This window comes from Acomys russatus, chromosome 8 (assembly GCF_903995435.1).
Source record: "Acomys russatus chromosome 8, mAcoRus1.1, whole genome shotgun sequence".
In the NCBI taxonomy this organism is placed as follows: Eukaryota; Metazoa; Chordata; class Mammalia; order Rodentia; family Muridae; genus Acomys; species Acomys russatus.
Window position 1 is genome coordinate 43,720,694 of NC_067144.1, and position 19,545 is coordinate 43,740,238.

The following is a 19,545-nucleotide window of genomic DNA, read 5'->3' on the forward strand; positions in this document are numbered from 1 at the left end:
ACTGACCTAAATTGTCAGGGCGGAAGCAGGCAGGAATGGCAACCGCTTTCAGCTCCAGCTCTCTGGTGCTTCATGCCTGGGGGACTCCAAGAGAGCACTTGGACTAAGGGGCTTGTTTGGTTTTTTCCCCCTCAGCTTTTCTAATTAACTTACTGTTTTATTCTTTAATCGGGTCATTTTTCTTTTCTCTTCTACTATGATTTCCCCCCCTTTTTTTTTAACTCTTTAATCCCTTTTTACTTTTATTACCTTTACTTTTATTAATTTTTAACCTTATAGTTTACTGTATATTACTTTCATTTTTCTCTCCTGGTGTTCTTAGTATTAGGGTAGCTCTTCCCTGTAACTGGTTAATATATTTCTATGAAAACATGTAGAGAGATTTTAAAATTCAGAACATGGCTGCTTTGGCAAGACATCTCGTCCAAAGACCTCCCGGGTCTATAGATTCTGGTTAGAATGCAGATATGCCTTTAATTCCAGGAGACAGAGGCAAGCAGATCTCAGGCCAAGGCCGGCCTGGTATAGAGCAAGTTTCGGGTAAAGAAAAGCTTAGGTTCAGGAGTAGTGATACATGCCTTTAATCCCAAGCAATGAAAGTAAAGTCTGTTTGTAGAAGGAAACGCCCATGTTTAAAGTGATGTGTAATTGAGAGGCAGAAAAAGGGATGAATCAGAGAAAGACTTGACGGAATAGATATGCCCAACTCTCAGGAGAAGAGAGAGGAAAGGGAGGCTACTCAAGGGAGCTCCAAAGAGAAGGAAGGGAGAGAGGAGGCCACTGTATAGAGAGAGGTTGAAGAGAGACCAAACTAGACACAGGTGAAGACAGAACAAGCCAGAGAATGAGAAGGAGCCAGAAGTTTAGGACAGATTGCTAGAGTTAGTTAGAGGCTGAGAGAAAAACCAGATTGAATAAGTCAGCTGAGAGAGTTTGAGTCAGAACCGCAGAGTAGACCCAGCCAGCCAGAGCTCAGAAAGAAATAGAAAGGGTGAGCTTATTCACCAGTAAGTCTCAGACGCTGAAACCGTTCTAGGTCCAGATTAGATTGTAAGGAGGGTAGATGATTCCAGAATTAGGCTTAGGTTAGTAGATAGAGGCAGTAAGCCTCCAAGATGATGTCAGGCTAATAAAAGTTACTTTTACAAAAACAGATATAGCAATTCTAATATAAAAATGTAATTAAGAAAAACAAGGCCAAATACTCCTATAGGAACTAGTAATTCAAACTGCAAACTGAAGTGCCTGGTTCTACACCCAACATTCAGAGGCAGCAAAGTGAGATTGCTAGATTCAAGAATGATTCTTTCCATCAGTAAGCACCATGGTGCATTTTCCCACCCAAAATAATGTCCACCATAGAACACAAGTAGTAACTGCAGCAGTAATGAACATGTACTTCCACACTCTACTTATACAGGAACTGAAGAACCATTTCTTTCTGGTATAACAAGCAGTAATGGGTTTTGCTGTGACATTTCCAAACACACCTGTATTGTGCTTTGGTCATAACCACCCTTCCTACCAACTGCCTTTGTCCCTATCACCCATCCCAGTAGTCCCTCTTTGATTTGCATTTGATTGATTTTTTTTTTTACTTAGGTCTCACATAAGAAAGGAAATACATAGTCCTTAATTGACTGTATTTAGCTTATTTTTTCTAGCGTGATGACTATTCGTTTTACAAAAGTGACATAATTTCTTTTATTTATGGCTGCATAATATTCTACCATGTGTACGCATATGAAAAGACAATAGAAAACTAGAAATAAAAAAAACAAGAAAATCTGAATATATATAAACATGGAGACTGAAAAATGGACTTTGAAAGCAAGCAGAAAGAAAAGTGCTGCAACAAAAATCACAGTGAAGAAGGAGGCTGCAAAAAATATTCCAAGGTAGAAGGAGCTTCCATATTCAAAGACTGGTCGAATACTGTAAGAATGTCCATAATCACAGAGCACAGTCTATAGATTCAAGATAATTCTCCCCATCAATATACCGAATACAACTATGAAAAGCCTCAAGTCCATACAGAAGCATAAAGAGTCAGAATAGCCAAGGGGGGGGGGGGGAAACAAGGTCAAAAACAATAATGCTAGCTGTATTATAACACCCAATTTCAAAATGAACTAAAATGACATAGGAAAAACAAACAGTACAACATAGTAAACAGACATGTTAGCCTTAAGATAGTATAGATCACTCAAAAAAAAAAAAAAAAAAAGCAGATGGCATCTACAGCCATCTGATTGTGATTCCATACCTATCTCTCAATCTGTTAAAAAAAAAAAAAAAAGAATCAATTCAAAAGAAATAGAAACCTTAATGGAAAAACTGAAACCATTTTAGCTGATCCCAGGAGAATGTTTCAGGACCTTTGATAAGCAATTTCTAGACCTGAACCCTGGTGCTTTGGAGAATGAACACAAGAATGACATCAAATTTGAAAAGTTCTGCATAGGGAAAAAACAAATAAACAAAGTGAAAGGAAGCATGCAGCACAGAAGAAAATACTGCCCTTGCCAGCTATTCATCTGGCAGAAGGCTGGTATCCAAAATAAAGAACTCAAGAATGTAATAACAAAATAACAATCTACTAAATGCACAAATGAAAACAGGCAAATTCTCAAAAGAAGTCCAAATACACAAATACTGTGTTGACATTTTTAGTCATTACAGAAACATAAACCAACACTATAAAAAGTAACTGCAGTTCTATCTCACTACGGGTGGAATGGTTACCATCATAAAACAAACAAGACGCTGGCTAGCAAGAATGTGGGAGAAAAAGGACCAGTCCTTGCTGGTGGGAATACAAATTTGTATAGCCACAGTGAAAACCAATATGGAGGTTTTTAAAACAAAATAAAACTAAAAACTAAAAATAGAAATACCATATGACCCATGTATACCACCTCAACGTGTAGACCTACAGAAAATGAAGTACACAAAAGATACACACGCAGACACAAGTTCACTGTTCACATTCACCAAGTTATAGGATCATCTTAGATGCTCATCACCAGATATATTATTTATAATAAGTTTTTATCTATGCTGTATTTTGTGTGGATACACATACACAGTAAAGGATTATTCATCCATAAAAAAAGGTTTTGCCATTTGAAAATTTAAAAAAAAACCCTAAAGGTTATCATGTTAAACAAAATGAGTCAAATACAGAAAGTGAAAACATTGCATATTTTCTCTAATACACTGGGAAGAAATTAAGGGAGGGGGCTATTGATCTGAACATCAAAGAGGGATTATTGAAGAACAGGGAAGAGATGAGGAAATGGGGCCAAAAGAGGTTAGTAGGAAGGGTAGATATGATCAAAACATATGACACGTATGGAAACCCCTCAAAACTCATTAATATGTTCTCATTAATGATTATAACAGAAAGAAATAGTTCTTTCTGTATGCAGAATATAGTTCATCGCTGTGTCAGTTAACTATGTTCCATGATGAAATGTCTGCCTCTTCATTCAGAGCCTAGAAAGGCAACGTAAGGAGAGCTTTGCTTTACTCCCTCTAAAGATCTTTAGCCTAGAATTCTGAGCCTCAGCTTTCCTGCAGATGGGATTACAACAGTCATCTCAGAAGGCTATTTCAACCCTCGCAGAAGGGAGTCATCTGAGAAGTCTCTACACATGAAAAAACATATAGAACAGCCATTATTGTTACTCATTCGTTAGTGCCAACTTCAAGTTTAAAATGACAGCATATCATCTTCCTAGTAAAATAGTATATTCTGTTCTTTAACAGAAATGACTATGTGAACCAGTTAGTTTGGATTTAACAAAATACAAAGGTTGCTTTTAATAACTCTTCTCTAAGCCAAGCCGTGGTGGCGCACGCCTTTAATCCCAGAATTTGTGAGGCAGAGGCAGGCGGATCGCTGTGAGTTCGAGGCCAGCCTGGTCTACAAAGCAAGTCCAGGACAGCCAAGGCTACACAGAGAAACCCTGTCTCAAAAAACCAAGAAAATAAAATAGCTCCTCTCTAAACTTCAATTGGAGTGTAATCATGGAGTCAGAGCTCAGTGTTGTTCCTCACTCTAATTAGCACACCTCAGAGCATTATGGAGAGGAGAGTGGGTCCAGGAAACAGCTCCCATAACATGATCTGGAGCATCACCATGGAAGGTGGGTCCAGGAAACAGCTCCTGTAACATGATCTGGAGCATCACCATGGAAGGGAAAGAACTTATTTAAGATGACTCAGAAAACTTCTTGCATCCAACTGGATTTATTTTTTTGTTTGTTTGTTATTTAGTTTTTGGCTACCTGCCTCCCCCCACCTTCCTGCCTCTTTGGGTACCAGGGTTATACCTAGAATCCATGCAGGTTCCACACGCACTCTACCAGTGAGCCAACTCTGCCTTTCCTCCCCCCATGTTTGTATTTCTATACTGGAGAGAAAAAAAAAAATGTGTTTTTCATATGATTGAAGATAAGCACTTTTATATCTTGAAATGTATATGAGGATTAAAAACAAAAAACACCAAAGAATTCTCACAGGAACTTTTCATCAGGAGCTGGTCATGCTGCATGTAGCCCAGACACCCAGAAGTCTTCCTACTCACCCTAAATGCTGCCTGAAACACTATATAGGCTGTTTAGTCATATTGCACATAGCTTGAACCACAGGTAGGCCCCTAACCCCTGCCATTTGAGAAGTAGGTGACTATGATCAAAATAAATTGGGCAAAATTCACAAAGAACTAATTTTGAAAACAAGAAGAAAAAAAAAGACCATTCATTGCACTTTTTGGTTTCAAGAGAGACCTACAAAAAGGTCATGATAACATCACTTGGAACTTGGTGGTTGGAGAGTAATTTCCACATATATTTCTTTCCTTTAAGTCCTTCCTCTGAACTATCTGAAAGGTACCACCAGAAGGCTTCCTCCACAGTACTAAGGAGGCCTCACAAAATGCTAAGAATAGGGGACAACTTGGAGGCAACTTGTGAAACCACATAGAAGGCCAATATTACTAAGGCAGCAACAAATCTTGTAAGAGCTTATTTTAATATAAAAAGTCTGCTGGGCATGGTGGCACATGTCTTTAATCCCAGTACTTGGGAGGCAGAAGCAGGTGGATCACTGTGAGTTCAAGGCCAGCCTAGTCTACAAAGCAAGTCCAGGACAGCCGAGGCTACACAGAGAAACCTTGTCTCAGAAAAAATAAATAAATAAATAAATCTAATTTTCTCTCATTCCAACATGCAACAAAAAGCAATAGAGTAAGTTAAGACTGAGTATTAAATTTAACTCTATTCAAATCCCAGCACTTTCTTATAGAGCTAAATTAATGTATAAATGATTCTGAAATAAAAATGTTGCAATCATTTTTCATCTTGGTGAATTTAGTTTAGTTTAAATACTTCTCTTCAAATGGAGTATCTTTAAAACTCAAGCTAGGGCCTGCAGAGATGGCCTGGTGGCTAAGGGCCTGAGCACAGCTCTTCCAGAAGACCCAGGTTCAGTTCTAAGCACCCATGTTGTACAGTTTACAACTGCCTGTAACTGCAGCTCCAGGAGACCACATGCTGCTGTCTTCCCTAGGCACCTGGCCCACATGTGCACATACTCAAAGATACACACACTTATTCACATGATAAAATAAATCTTTAAAAGGAACACCTCAAGACAGTACAACTTTTTGATAAAATTAGTGTCTGTGGTGATTTGAGTAGGTATGGCCCTCATAAACACTTGACCCATGGGGAGTGGCACTATTCGGACGTGTGGCCTTGGTGAAGGAAGTGTGTCACTGTGAGGGTGGGGTTTTAAGGTTCTGTGTACTCAAGCTACACCCAGTGTGGCACAGGGTTTCTTTCTGCTGCCTGAGGATTAAGATGTAGAACTCTCAGCTCCTCCAGCACCATGTCCGCCTGCATGCCAACATGATTCCTACCACGATGATAATGAACAAAGCCCCTGAAACAGCAAGGCAGCCTCAATGAAATGTTTTCCTTCCTTGGAGTTGCTATGATCCCAAACTAAAAGAGTGTTCAAGATGAGACTTGAGTCCATCTCTCCTCTATCATCTTAGCTCTATGTTGAGAGTAGACAGGCTTTTCAGTCCATCACATTTGACACACTGAATCTGGGAACTCTTTGAGGAGGCTCCCCGGGCAATGAAGGATGGTAAAGAGCATCCCTGGTGTCTACCATCATATCACCCCATCCAATGACAAATAAAACATCTCCAGACATGTCCACCTTTTCTGAAGCAGGGTCTCCCTGGATGTAGAGAAGAACAACTCTGAAATGACTCCCAATCAACACAAATGTAAAACTTTGGGAAACAGTCACTACTTGAGAAGTATACCTCACTACTGTAATAGCCCCAGAAAAGTTTTAGAAGTCCATCACTTGGGCTGGAGATAGGGCTCCCTGGTAGGAAGCTTGCCTAGCTCACACAAATCCCTGAATTGGATCCCTTGCACCACAAAACCAAAGTACCATCTACACTTCTGTACACAAAAACTCAGAGAAATAGGAATCTTACTTAAAAATCTTTGTTCATACAGAAAGAGATAAAACCGAATAGACTGATAAATAAACAAAACTAACAGATTAAAGCTGCCCTTGTTAATCTTCAAATGATCTGTTGGTAAATTTAATCTACTTACCTTTCTTCTCGTAATTTCCGTACCCGCTCAGCTCTCTCTCGTTTCTCTTGTTCCTCAAGAGCTCGCTGTTCAGTTGTATCTTTCTGGATGCGTTCACTTAAGGCATCAAAGTCTTTTGCAATGATATGCAGTAGCCAATAAAGCCCCTTCTTAATGGACTTGTCAATTTTCTTTCCATATCCCAAGACTGCTGAACAAGGTTCCTAAAACAAATCAGTTGACACAATGATTAATAAAAGTTCATGGCACACACCTGTAATCCCAGTACTGGGAAGGCAGAGGCAGGTGGATCTCTGTAATTTTGAGGCCAGCCTAATCAACAAAGGGAGTCAAGGACAGCAAAACCCTGTCTCGGGGGGGGGGGGGGGAGAATAAAAGTTCTCCAAACAAACATATCCATAAACAATTATATAAAATTATTGAAAAAGCAAAATTTAAGCCAGGCTTGGTGGAACACACCTTTAATCCCAGCAGAGGCAGATGAGTTTGAGGCCAGCCTGGTTTACAAAGTGAGTCTAGGATAACCAAGGTTGTTACAAAGAGAAACCATATCTTGAAAAACAAAACAAAACAAAAAAGAAAGAAAATAAAAATTTAGCCTTTTAAATTAACTTCTTTTAAAGTAACTTTTAAAGCCGGGTGTGGTGGCGCACGCCTTTAATCCCAGCACTCGGGAGGCAGAGGCAGGCGGATCGCTGTGAGTTCGAGGGCAGCCTGGTCTACAAAGTGAGTCCAGGATGGCCAAGGCTACATAGAGAAACCCTGTCTCGAAAAACCAAAAAAAAAAAAAAAAAAAGTAACTTTTAAATTTTAAGATTTTTAAATTATTTTTAATTCCATTTAAAATAACTTCCAAGACACAATTTTGCAGTAACTAAACCAGAAGTTGAAAAAAATTATAGATGCTATCTATGTTACATTCTAAATGAGAAGACCAGAAGACAATCTGAACTGCCCTGAGAAAAGGACTGCTATTTATTAAGAACACCTGGAAAGACCAGGCTTCACAGTTCACTCCTTTAATTCCAGCACTATGGAGCCAGAGTCAGGAAGATCTCTGATGAGCTTGAAGCCAGCCAGGGTGACATAGACAACCCTGTCTCAAAATAGAGAGAGGAGAGAGAGATGGAGAGGGGAGTGGAAGGGGAGGGAGAGAGAGGGAGGGAGGGAGGGCGAGAGAGAGATGAAGAAAGTTTTAAATTCTTATGCCAATGAATGTAGAGAAAGGGATACTCTTGTAAGGCTCACAACCCAATGATCATTTCCTGAAGGTTGAATAAATCCTTTGCTATATTCCTTAAGACTGAATGACAACTCATAGTATGTTGCAATTTTTAAAGCCATATTAAATTTCTTAAGCTAAAATTTTATACTTTTTTCTTTCTCAGTTCCAAAATTTGCAACCTGACTGATACAATCAGAAGTAACTAAAACAAAGAGCAAACAAAATCGTTGAAGCCATGTAGGAAAGTTGCTAGAAGTTAGTGAGACAAACAGAAGAGATAGTGCAGCACTAACCTCCATTAACGGAACAGTGACAGAATGATTTATAACTTATAACATAAAAATTATTTTGAGATTATTTTCATTATCTTTTTTCTTTTATTTATTAATTTGGAGGTGTGATCACATACCACAGCACAAGAGGTCAGTAGAAAACCTGCAGGTAGCCTGCCATGGTGGTGCACATCTTTAATCACAGCACTCGGGAGGCAGAGGCAGACAGATCTCTGTGAGTTAGAGGCCAGCCTGGACTACAAGGTGAGTCCAGGACGGCCAAGGCTACACAGAGAACCCTGTCTTGAAAAACAAAACAAAACAAAACAGAAGTAGAGAAGGAAGGAAGGAAGACAGGAAGACAGGAAGACAGAAAGACAGAAAGAAAGAAAGAAAGAAAGAAAGAAAGAAAGAAAGAAAGAAAATAAATAAGACTGTAGGAGACTGTTGTCTTCTTCCACTATGTGGATCCCAGGAATTAAACTCAGGTTGTTAGCCTGGATGCTGTTTTTCAGCTGAGTTTTCATGTAACAAGGCCACCAAAGATTGCTTTCTAGTTGACTGTCACAGTTATAGAAACTAAGTTTTCTGAACAAACTTGAAAAGCAATCATAACAGTACTAACAGTAATAGTGATAATCAAACTACTTACTATCTGACACAGGCACTTGTGCTCATTGACCAGCTTTTCCAGAGAGAGGCACTCGATCACATCAGCTTCTCCTAAAGCCCCTTCCTTGTCCTGCTTGTTTGCCAACCTGGGAAGACAAATGAAGTATTGTACAGCAAGTACATAGTCATGTGACATCTGAGGTGTCTTCTCCATGGTCATCTGTTTCCTGGACTTAACTAGAACAACTACAGAACAAGCTGGTTCAGGGAATACTGCAGCATGGATTTATATAACTTGTCATAGTTACTGCTCTAAAATGCAGTGTGAAGACCGGCTCCTAAAAGAAAAAGCAGCCAATGAGAAAGTATAAGCAATCAATAGACCAATTTAAAAAAAAAAAAAAAACAGCATCAAAAAACTATCACTAGGTTTTTTGTTGTTGTTATTGGTGTTTTTGGTTGTTTGTTTTTTTAGAATCAGGCTTCTTTCCATAGCCCATAGATGAAATTTCAGGCCCTTTCTTCTACTTAGAAACAATGCCTTACATTTCACACTGGAGTGACAAGACAGCAACTGTGGAAGTCAGTATGGAGGTTTCTCCTATTCCACTCCTCCTTCTGTGCACATTTTCATTATTTCTTAGTTCAGCTTCACATTGCTTCCTTTTGAAAAATGTAAGCAAACGTGGAGGTAGTACTTCAAAGTTTACAATTGAGCACTATGGAGAACATTGTTTCTTTTGTGCCATGAGTTTTTTTTTTTTTTTTTTTTTTTTTTTAACACAAAATTGAGTCCTGAGCTTTTCTTGATGCACAAAAAAGAAATCTACATGTCACTGTAGGCTGCAAAATGACCTATCATACAGATGGTCCAGCATTCATTGGTTTGCCAGTCTTGCACTGAAGGATTGCTTCTTTGCTTTCAGGCAGAGTGCTATGAAAGAGCCATTTTATTTGGTAGGGGAAGTGGGGAAAACAGACTCAGGAAATCAATCTAACTTTTACTTTGATTATAGTAATGTCCATCCCACCTCGAAACAGTTTCTCCACTGGGGATGGGGATACCAAAAAAATTAAAGGTTTAGAAATTTTACACTCTGAAAGAATTTTCATTCCTAAGTTTCCTTGTAAGTACTTATTACTGGTAGAAATTAATTTTGAATTTGTATAATAACATAATAAATAAATAGTACTATAGAACGTTGCTATTCTACCCTGAAAATTATAGAAGCTTACTCTAAAAATAACAATATAAAAAGAAAGGTGAGATGGAGGTTCAAAGACAAAAGTCCTCTCTTGCTGTCATTCTTCTAAATTTCTATAATTTTGTGAGTAAACTCCTCTGGGATTTCCGAACAGAAGAGAATTCAATCATACACAGAGCCTAAATATCTGCACACTAGGCTTCGTTCCATTCCTACTTGTGCCTACTTCATCCTGTACTTTTAGGTTCTGATATCTGCCAAGAAGCCTTTGTCTAGATAGAGCAGCATTTTTCAGAAGTAAGGCACTCTGCAGGTAGTGTAGACTAGGAACACAGAATGTACTCTACCTGTGTGGACAATTTAACAAGGACTTCCTGTCACCAATGAGCCTCAGTGAAAACGATCTTCCTTTAATCTAAGGAACAGGTAAGGAACAGGTAGAACCGGATTCTCCGGGTGTTAAGTGTGAAGTAAGCAATCTGTGCTTCTCATTTGATAGTAACAGCAAATGTACAACTTTATCTCCAACTTATTTGACTTCGTTGTTTGGCTTTCAATTAACTGTATGAGAACCATAAAGAGAGCCTGTGGCTTAGAAGTGACTTAGCATTTGATCAAGCATTACGCTCCATGGCACTCGGGTTTTCTCTCAGACTACGGACTCTAACACCACGGGTGGGAAAACAAGAACAAGACAGCCAGGTAAGTGAATTATTCTGAATTAGTATGTGTCTGTGCGTGCGTGTGCGCGTGTGTGCGTGTGCGTGTGCGTGTGTGTGCTGTTTAAAGTGAAATATCAAGAAACTGAAATCCAGGTGCAATGTGACAGTAAAGAATGGGTCAGCAGGTCCTTAGGTTACTTTTGCGTCTGGATTTGAACAGAGCTGAAAGCAGCTGACCTATCCTTTCTATGATGAACTAAGACTGAGGGGAGTTATCAGCCTTACATAAAAGCATTACTCTAATTGTATAAAAACAACTTCTCCTTTTAGAAAAATTAGAAAACGGATCCCATGAAAACAAGTCTGCACTTCTTTCATTATAGACAATAACTAACAATGCTGTGCTTACTTTAGATAGGACTCTTGAACAGAACTTTATGGCCCAATTTGGCAGGAAAATATTAATTTCTTCATCCCCAGGACCTGGTAAACCTAATTTGAAGAAATTCTAAAATAGTTTTGTTGGGACTACTGTAAAATGTCAAAGCACTCAAGCATTTTAATGTTGTAGACAGTATGTTGAAACTTCTTTTTTTTTTTTTTTGGTTTGGTTTTGGTTCTCCTCTTTTCTTTTTTTTTTTTTTTTTTTTTATTAATTTATTCTTGTTACATCTCAATGTTTATCCCATCCCTTGTATCCTCCCATTCCTCCCCCCCCCATTTTCCCATTATTCCCCTCCCCTATGACTGTTCCTGAGGGGGATTACGTCCCCCTATATATTCTCATAGGGTATCAAGTCTCTTCTTGGGAAACTTCTTAAATTATGAATTTAACAGTTTTTTTTCAAGCTACTAGTTAAACTTAATGTTTAAATGGGCACAATTTAAATTAAATGTATTTCCTCAGTTATAGTTGTTACCATATCTGAATTTAATATTCAAATCAACATGACTTCTGTAAATAATTTAAAAGTAGGTATTAAGTTGGCCATGTAACACACAGACAGTCTCCCTTCAAAGCTATGCACTATGAAATTTAATATGAAGCTCTTTATATACATTCAACTCACCTGAATCAGATTGGCCTACTTTTTTGAAAAACTATTAAAAGAGAAATGACCTTATGAAACAAATTAGTTCAACAAGACAGCACATCTACATCGACTCCAAAGCAGAATACTGAAGGGATGCATCACTGAGGCTGTCAGCTAATTCAAGCCTAGAGATTATGTATAGTAAGATCCTTGAACTGAAGAAATGCTGAAATTTGCCTTTACACACAATAACAAAATGTATTTCTTGAAGTACTTACTAATCAACATAGTAACCACAGTAAGAACTTAAAAAAAAAACATAAGTGTATTTTCTTTCTTCCTTCCTTCTTTTCTTTCTTCCTTCCTTTCTTTTCCAAGACAGAGTTTCATTGTGTAGCCCAGTCTATCCTGGAACTCACTCTGTAGACTAGGCTGGCCTTGAACTCACAGAGATCCACTTCTCTCTGCCCCACCCCACCCCCAAGCTCCCATGCTAGAATAAAAGGCATACACCACCAACCACCCAATAGTGCTAAAGGCGCTAGGCAATGCATATTAATGTTTGTCTCTAGGAATATGCACTCTCTGTAACAGGGTAGAGAATGCTTCCTTTGAGTCACTCCCATATATTTTTCTCTTTCTCACAAAAAACTATTACAAATTATTGCCATATGCATCAACTATTGTCCTTTTTTTTTTTCTTTTCTCAAACACCATGTTTAAGTTCACAGACATAGTAAACATAATGGTTGAAATCCAAACCACATAGCTAATTAAACAACATACAGTAGTAAATTAAACCTACTGACAGACCATCTTATCTTCTGCCACACTAAGAAAACTACCTGAAATAATAATCTCAGGAATTTCATCTAGCCTAACCAATACTTCTTATGAGTTCCATAGTTTTTGCGTTCATCAACTGTATTCAAAATTTAAATTCTACTATGCTTAGATTCTAATTTATGGATGTAAAATTAAACAGGAAACAGTTGTGCCTTCAGTTATGAACATCATCTGCTAGAAAATGCATACATGTATGTATGCCGTAGTGTGGTCATTACTTACATTAAGTGAGGTTTTACATAGACAAACTACTGAGAGAAAAGGCTGACTGGGTTAGCACTGCAAAGCTCATCACCTGTGTCTCTATCAAGGTAGACAGCTATTTTAGAAAGAGTTCCTTTCTGTTTGAAATATAGAGGAATGCTTGAATATGAACCTTAAATTTAAAACTATCAATTTAGGGCTGTGGTGTTATCAACTTAAGGCAGTGGTTAATCCCAGCACTTCTGTGGCAGAGGTAGGTGGGTTGCTGAGTTCACGGCCAGCCTGGTCTACAAGCCAAGCCCAGGACAGCCACCCTGTCTTGCCAAAAAGAAAAGAAACAAACAATTTACACAACAAAAACAACAAGAAAAATCAACGTTTACATTCAGAATTTTAGATGCACCAAGATAGGAAAGATGTTTTCTTCAAAGCTGTCAAATACAAATAGCCAAAACACTAAGAATGTAACGTTTATATAATTCCCGATTGTCATGGTTCTTCTTGCTATAGGTAGTTTATTGTATATATGTGTAATGATATAAATGTATAGGTAAGAAATAAAAAATGTTTAAAGAAATTTGCTTTACTTAAATATAAAATTATTTTTCAAAGCCAGCCTGGTCTCAAAGTGATGGCAGGCCAGCCAAGACTATACAGAGAAACCCTGTCTCAGAAAAAAAAAATTTTTTTAAATATATTTATATAATGACAATTATAAAATAATGACAATTTCTCTTAAAGAAACTATACATACCAATAGTTGTAAAAGTAGCAAAAAGTGGCAGGTTCTAAAAAGAAGGGGGAACACAGCCACCACAGTTACCAGGAGAAATTAAACAAAGCTATGCTGAACTAGAAGAAAAAAGAGTATCTTTGAGGCTGGGACTTAGGGTTTAGATATTACAGAAAAGAAAACTGAATTTCCTACATGATCTGGGGAAAATAGACCATGTTCTGTACAGACATAAAAATATCTATTTTAATTTGCCCAGGATTACAGCAGGAAATGAGGTATGTAATTGAATTACAAAAATCACAGAAAACTGAGGTAACTATCTCTCCCTATCTATCTATCTATCTATCTATCTATCTATCTATCTATCCATCTACCCATCCATTCTTCTTTCTTTCTCTTTGTTTCTATCTTTCTATCTACCTGCCTAGCTATCTATACACAATTATAAATGTGTTATGTTTATGTGGTTTTTTGCGATGCTATAGAGTATTGTGCATGTCTGGGCAAGCTTTCTAGCACTGAGAGCTGTCTGCAGCTTCTAGGTCTGCACTTCCAGTACCTGGACAACAGTGGACAGATTCCATGGGCTCTCATGGGAACAACCGAACAACATTGGAATTAATCCATAGCTTAATGGGACACTGTGGGCATTCCCTCAGAATACAATAACCCAACACACCTTACTCTCTTGAGACAGGGTCTCTCACTGAGCAAAGGTTGATTTTATTTTTTTTATTTTTTTTTTATTTTTTGGCTAGGCTGTCCAGCTGACCAACCGCATGAAGCCTTCAGTCCCTCCCCAGCACTAGGATACAAGCATATGCAGCCACACCTTGTTCTTACGTGGGTCTATAGATACACAGGTCTTCATGCTTGTGCACCAAGTGCTCTCCCTGAACGATCTCCTCAGTTCTTACCTTATTTGTTTAGTCCATGTATCAGGGATAATGAATAGAAAATAGATACTGATAGACTCTTAAAGAGTTCTTTAACGTGCTTTTTAGTCAAATATAAAAGTTGGCTGAGCATGACGGCACCTGTCTTTAATCCCAGCACTCAGGAGGCTGAGGCGGGTAGATCTCTGAGTTTGAGGCCAGCCTGGCCCATATAGCTAGTTCCAGGTTAGTCAAGATTACATAGTTAGAACTGCCACTCGTATAAATAAGCAAATAAATGTTATGGTATTCCTTCAGAGAATAGGAAAATAACGTCCTTTACAGAGGTCAAAGTGAAACATTTTGGCTTCCTAAATGTGGTAATAAAGTTCAGCTTCCAAAATGTTGTTGCTTGTACCTCCAAAAACATTCCCCAATGACTTACATGTGGTTAATTACTGATTTTCTCATAGACCACTCTGTTACCCAGGGAAACAAGTCTATATACAGCAAGTAAAAAAATTTTTGAAAACAAAATTCAACCCAGTGCTACATTTGTTCTTTTCTGCCTTCTACTTCTATAGTAAAACTCACATTCTTTATTTCTCACATACGCCAATAATGAATGATCTGCCTCCTATCCAACTTCCAGATTTCTTTCCTCTCTATTAATTTTCCTTCTCAATTTCTATCTACATGGGCATTAATTTTGTTCTTCAATTACATCAGTCATGGGCTGGAGAGACACCTTAGCAGTTAAAATAGTATACCATTCTTGCCGAGGACCTGCATGCTGTTCCTAGCACCTACATCAGGCAGCTCACAGCCACCCTTAACTCCAGCTCCGGAGCATCTAATACCTTGGGCCTCCATAGGCATCTGAATTCATGTATGACTATACATCCAGAAACACACACACATACACATAAATGGAAATAAATCTTTTTGAATCCATCAGTCTTCCTGGTTCAGCGTTCTATCTCCTATACAGAGCCTAGACTCAATGGTCTCTTCACCTGCCTGGCTTCTCAGTATTTAGGACTCACAAATATCTCCTTACAGAGGCCTTGCTTGATTATATGTGAGGACACATATGATCTTATATATCTCTTTAATTCTAACTTCATAAACTAGTTCATCTCAGGACAGTTCTACATGCTCAACCCCTTTAACACTCTTCTCATATAATTCTCACTCCAATGACGTTTGGAATGACGCTATGTTTAACCATGTTGTATAGACAATACTTTCACACTGCAGAAAATAATTGTAAAAGCGATCTTCTCTTTCTCAGGGCAATGGCTTAAATTTATTTCAATGGCTTTTCACTTTGTACAGCTTTCTATTCTTACTCCCTTTGTTCCTCTGGGAATTCCTAATTTATGAGTTTCCACCACAAAGCATCCAACCCTCAATGTGCCATGAATATCATAAATTAAGTGGCACAAGTATATTTCTTAGCCTATTATATTAGTACTGATTGTTCTGGTGGCTCTGATTAAAAGCATGCATTAAAGTAAAATATTTTATCATGGATAACTGCTATCACATCAAGTCTGTTTAGTAGATGTTAATATGGTTTCTAAAGTACTTGATATTTCAAATCTTTTCCTGTTAAGGATTTTTTTACTTTTATATTTAGTATATGCTTGATGTTACTTTAATCTCTGATTCTCAATGCAACTTCAGGAGACTAAGGTAATTCCACACTAAGCACCATGAATATATCTGATACCTATATGTGTAGATGAGATGATCAAACGTGTTGATTTTTTTAAAAAACCGTATAAATATGCCAAACATTGGTTCTCACAGTACCACATCCTATCAGTGCTTTATCTGCTCAATATTAAGAAAATGCACAGAGATCAATGAGCTGTTTCAAAACTATGAAAGCATTCTGTGTCTTTCCAAACTCTAGGGTTAAGAAAATAATATTGTAAGCCGGGCGTGGTGGCGCACGCCTTTAATCCCAACACTCAGAAGGCAGAGGCAGGTGGATCGCTGTTAGTTCAAGGCCAGCCTGGTCTACAGAGCGAGTCCAGGACAGCCAAGGCTACACAGAGAAAACCTGTCTCAAAAGACCAAAAAGAAAAAGAAAAAAGAAAAGAATATTGTGGTTTATTACCAAGAACATCTTCGAGCCATTTAATTATATTTATGTGTGTATCATTACCTTATTATTATATATAATTACATGTAACTTATTTCCATTTGATTTGATGCTGTGGACAATTAGGAGCACTAGGTAAAAATGTAAATATTATCAGCACTCTCAGATAAGAATATATAAACATGCTCTCAAGTATCTAAAGATGGACCATAATATAAATTCCTACCTAGTTTTGCCCTAGGAATTTTAAGATCCTTGGAAACAACTGGCAGGAATGAGAGGCCAACATAATCAAATCAACAATATTTTTCATGTATGCAATGGATATGTAAACAAGGCTATATAAAATACGCTAACTCAAAAGCCTCGTTTTATATATATTACTTAAAATCCACATCAAATTTACTGTGTCATTGTGTCTGTTTACCTGAATTATGCATGTTTAGCAAAATAAGTAATTTTTACAGACTCTTCGGTGCCCAAGTGTTTTGCCTAAATGCATGTATGTCCTCACAAAGACGAGAAGAGGATCCCTGGAACTGAAGTTACATACAGCGGAGAGATGCCATGTGGTTGCTGGCAAAAAAGCCCTGGTCCCTGGAAGAGTAATATGTATTCCTAACTGCTGAACCACATCTCCAATCCAAGAAAAATGTGTCTATTTTAAACAATCATACATTACATTAAATGTGAAAGGTGTCTTTAATAAATTTACCATTTTAAGAAGTTAAAGGTCAATCCTAAAAGTTAAAGTACAGCCAAAAAAACTTTTGTAACAGAAAGTTATGTTACAGACAGTATGATGACACGGATGAACTTAAGAGGGCAACTGTGTCTTCACCATTGCTTTCTCAGCCACTGTACTCACTTAAATAAGATTTCAGCAGGAGTAACATCCAGAATAACTCTCAAAGTATCTTACATTGCTCTCCCTATTTTGGTAATATCTATGAGAAATTTATTTTTTATTTTCCTTCTATTCTCTTTTAGCTAAGTTCTTACTATATAGTTCAGGTTAGCTTCAAATGCCTTATGTAGCCTAGGATAGCCTAGAATTTGCTGCTCTCTTGCCTTAGCCACCATGCCTTGTTATTTTCCTCATTTAAAAAACTTCCTGTTTTTGGTAAGAGACACACAGCTATCTCTCATCCAACTGCTCATGGGGAAAAACAGCAACTTCTTTGCTCAATTACATTATTTTTGTTTCTTAGGAGGAAAAGGAAGATGAAAGATCGACTTCAAGAATTAAAACAGAAAACCAAGGAAATGGAACTCTCTCGGGACAGTCACTTGTTTGCAGAAGCAGAAGAACCAGCCGTGCTTGTCCAGCAAGCTGTTATTTATGAGAAAGAGCCTGTAGTTGAGAGACACCTACATGAGATCCAAAAGCTGCAGGAGAATATTAAGAGCTTTGTTGATGATGTCCAACAATTTGGACAGCAGCAAAAGAGCCTGGTGGCTTCCATGAGAAGGTTTAGTCTACTTAAGCGAGACTCTACCATTGCAAAGGAGATAAAAATCCAAGCAGAACACATAAACAGAGCCTTGGGTGAGTTAGTCAAAGAAGTGAAAAAGTCAGAGGTTGAAAATGGTCCATCATCAGTGGTCACAAGGATACTCAATTCTCAGTACACTGCAATGTTCCGCCACTTTCAGCAAACCATGTTTCTGTACAATGACACGATAGCTTTAAAACAAGAAAAATGCAAGACATTTATTGTCCGTCAGCTCGAAGTGGCTGGAAAAGAAGTGTCCGAAGAAGAAGTAAATGACATGCTTCAAAATGGCAAATGGGAAGTTTTTAACGAAAGCTTACTTACAGAAACCAGCATCACTAAAGCCCAACTCTCAGAGATTGAACAGAGACACAAAGAACTTGTGAATCTGGAGAACCAGGTGAAGGATCTCCGGGACCTTTTCATTCAGGTATCTCTTCTGGTAGAGGAACAAGGAGAGAGCATCAACAGCATTGAGGTAATGGTCAACAGCACAAAAGATTATGTTAACAATACCAAAGAGAAGTTTGGACTGGCTGTAAAATACAAAAGAAGAAACCCCTGCAGGGCCCTGTGCTGTTGCTGCTGCCCATGCTGTGGCTCCAAATAAAGACGCTATTTTAGAAACTTAAACTTTCTCAGGGTTGAAGGCTAAGGCGGCCACACTCCAGAGTCCTCATTTCATGAATCCAGTCACAGGCATTTTATCATTGCTAACTGGTCATTTTCCCCTTCAACATTTACCCACTAAAAAAATTACAGAAACTGCTAAAGCCAGTGACACAAGACAAGCATTTACTTAAAATTTACAGGTTAAATCAATGTGAATGATCTTACGCCAAACACGTGGGTGCACGCCTTTAATCTCAGCACTCAGGAGGCAGAGGTAGGCAGATCTCTGAATTCCAGGCCAGCCTGGTCAACAAAGAGAGTCCAGATCAACCAAGGTTACACAAAGAAACCCTGACTCGGAAAAAAATAAAAAAGTATATTTGATGATGGACTCAACAGCTAAGTGGATAAATTATTTATCATTAAAACTAAGACTATTAAGTACTATTTAACAGGTATAACTCAATTATACCCAGATAAATTTTTAAAAATTCTGTTAGTATTTTATCATGCTTTTAAAGGGAAAATTAAGCACAAACTTGTTGCAAGGCAGTGAATAATATTCTGTTCTACTGCCACATTTTCATTTCATCGTATCAATATTAATGGGTTCAGCAATGACATTTCCACACGTGCATTTCGTGCTTGATCGTATCCACCGTCTTGTGTCTCTCTAACCTTTCTCTGGTAGTTGCTTTACTACTCTCTGTTTGTTTCCTCCCCTCTTTATATTCTAGTGTACACACAAGAGAAAAAATATATTTGTCTTTCTGTCTCTGGGTAATTTCACTTAACACAGGTGACACCAACTGTTATCCATTTTCTTACAAATGACTTGATTTTGTTCTTCCCCATGGCTTCTGAGTTGATGGGCACCTAGGTTCATGCTATATCGTAGCTATGATAAATAATTTCTTATGGCTGTGTCTTCAGTTGCTTAGTATTATCCTAGCCTATGCACAACATACTTTATCAGTTGTTGAATATTTTGTATGATTTATTTCCA

General features: G+C 37.9%; 2 protein-coding genes across 2 annotated transcripts in view; one reads left to right on the top strand and one right to left on the bottom strand.

Annotated features, from left to right (window-relative positions):
- Positions 1 to 19,545, bottom strand: part of Arl13b (ADP ribosylation factor like GTPase 13B) — a 57,998-nt gene that overhangs the window by 14,139 nt on the left and 24,314 nt on the right. The window contains exons 4-5 of the mRNA XM_051150108.1: positions 8,797 to 8,902; positions 6,648 to 6,850 (exon numbers count right to left, since the gene is read on the bottom strand). Coding sequence (XP_051006065.1) covers positions 6,648 to 6,850; positions 8,797 to 8,902 — 309 coding nt within the window. The remainder of the gene's footprint in view (positions 1 to 6,647; positions 6,851 to 8,796; positions 8,903 to 19,545) is intronic.
- Positions 10,465 to 18,537, top strand: Stx19 (syntaxin 19). Its single transcript, XM_051150107.1, has 2 exons — positions 10,465 to 10,663; positions 17,643 to 18,537. The coding sequence occupies exon 2, from the start codon at positions 17,656 to 17,658 to the stop codon at positions 18,535 to 18,537; it is 882 nt and encodes a 293-aa protein (XP_051006064.1). The 5' UTR covers positions 10,465 to 10,663; positions 17,643 to 17,655.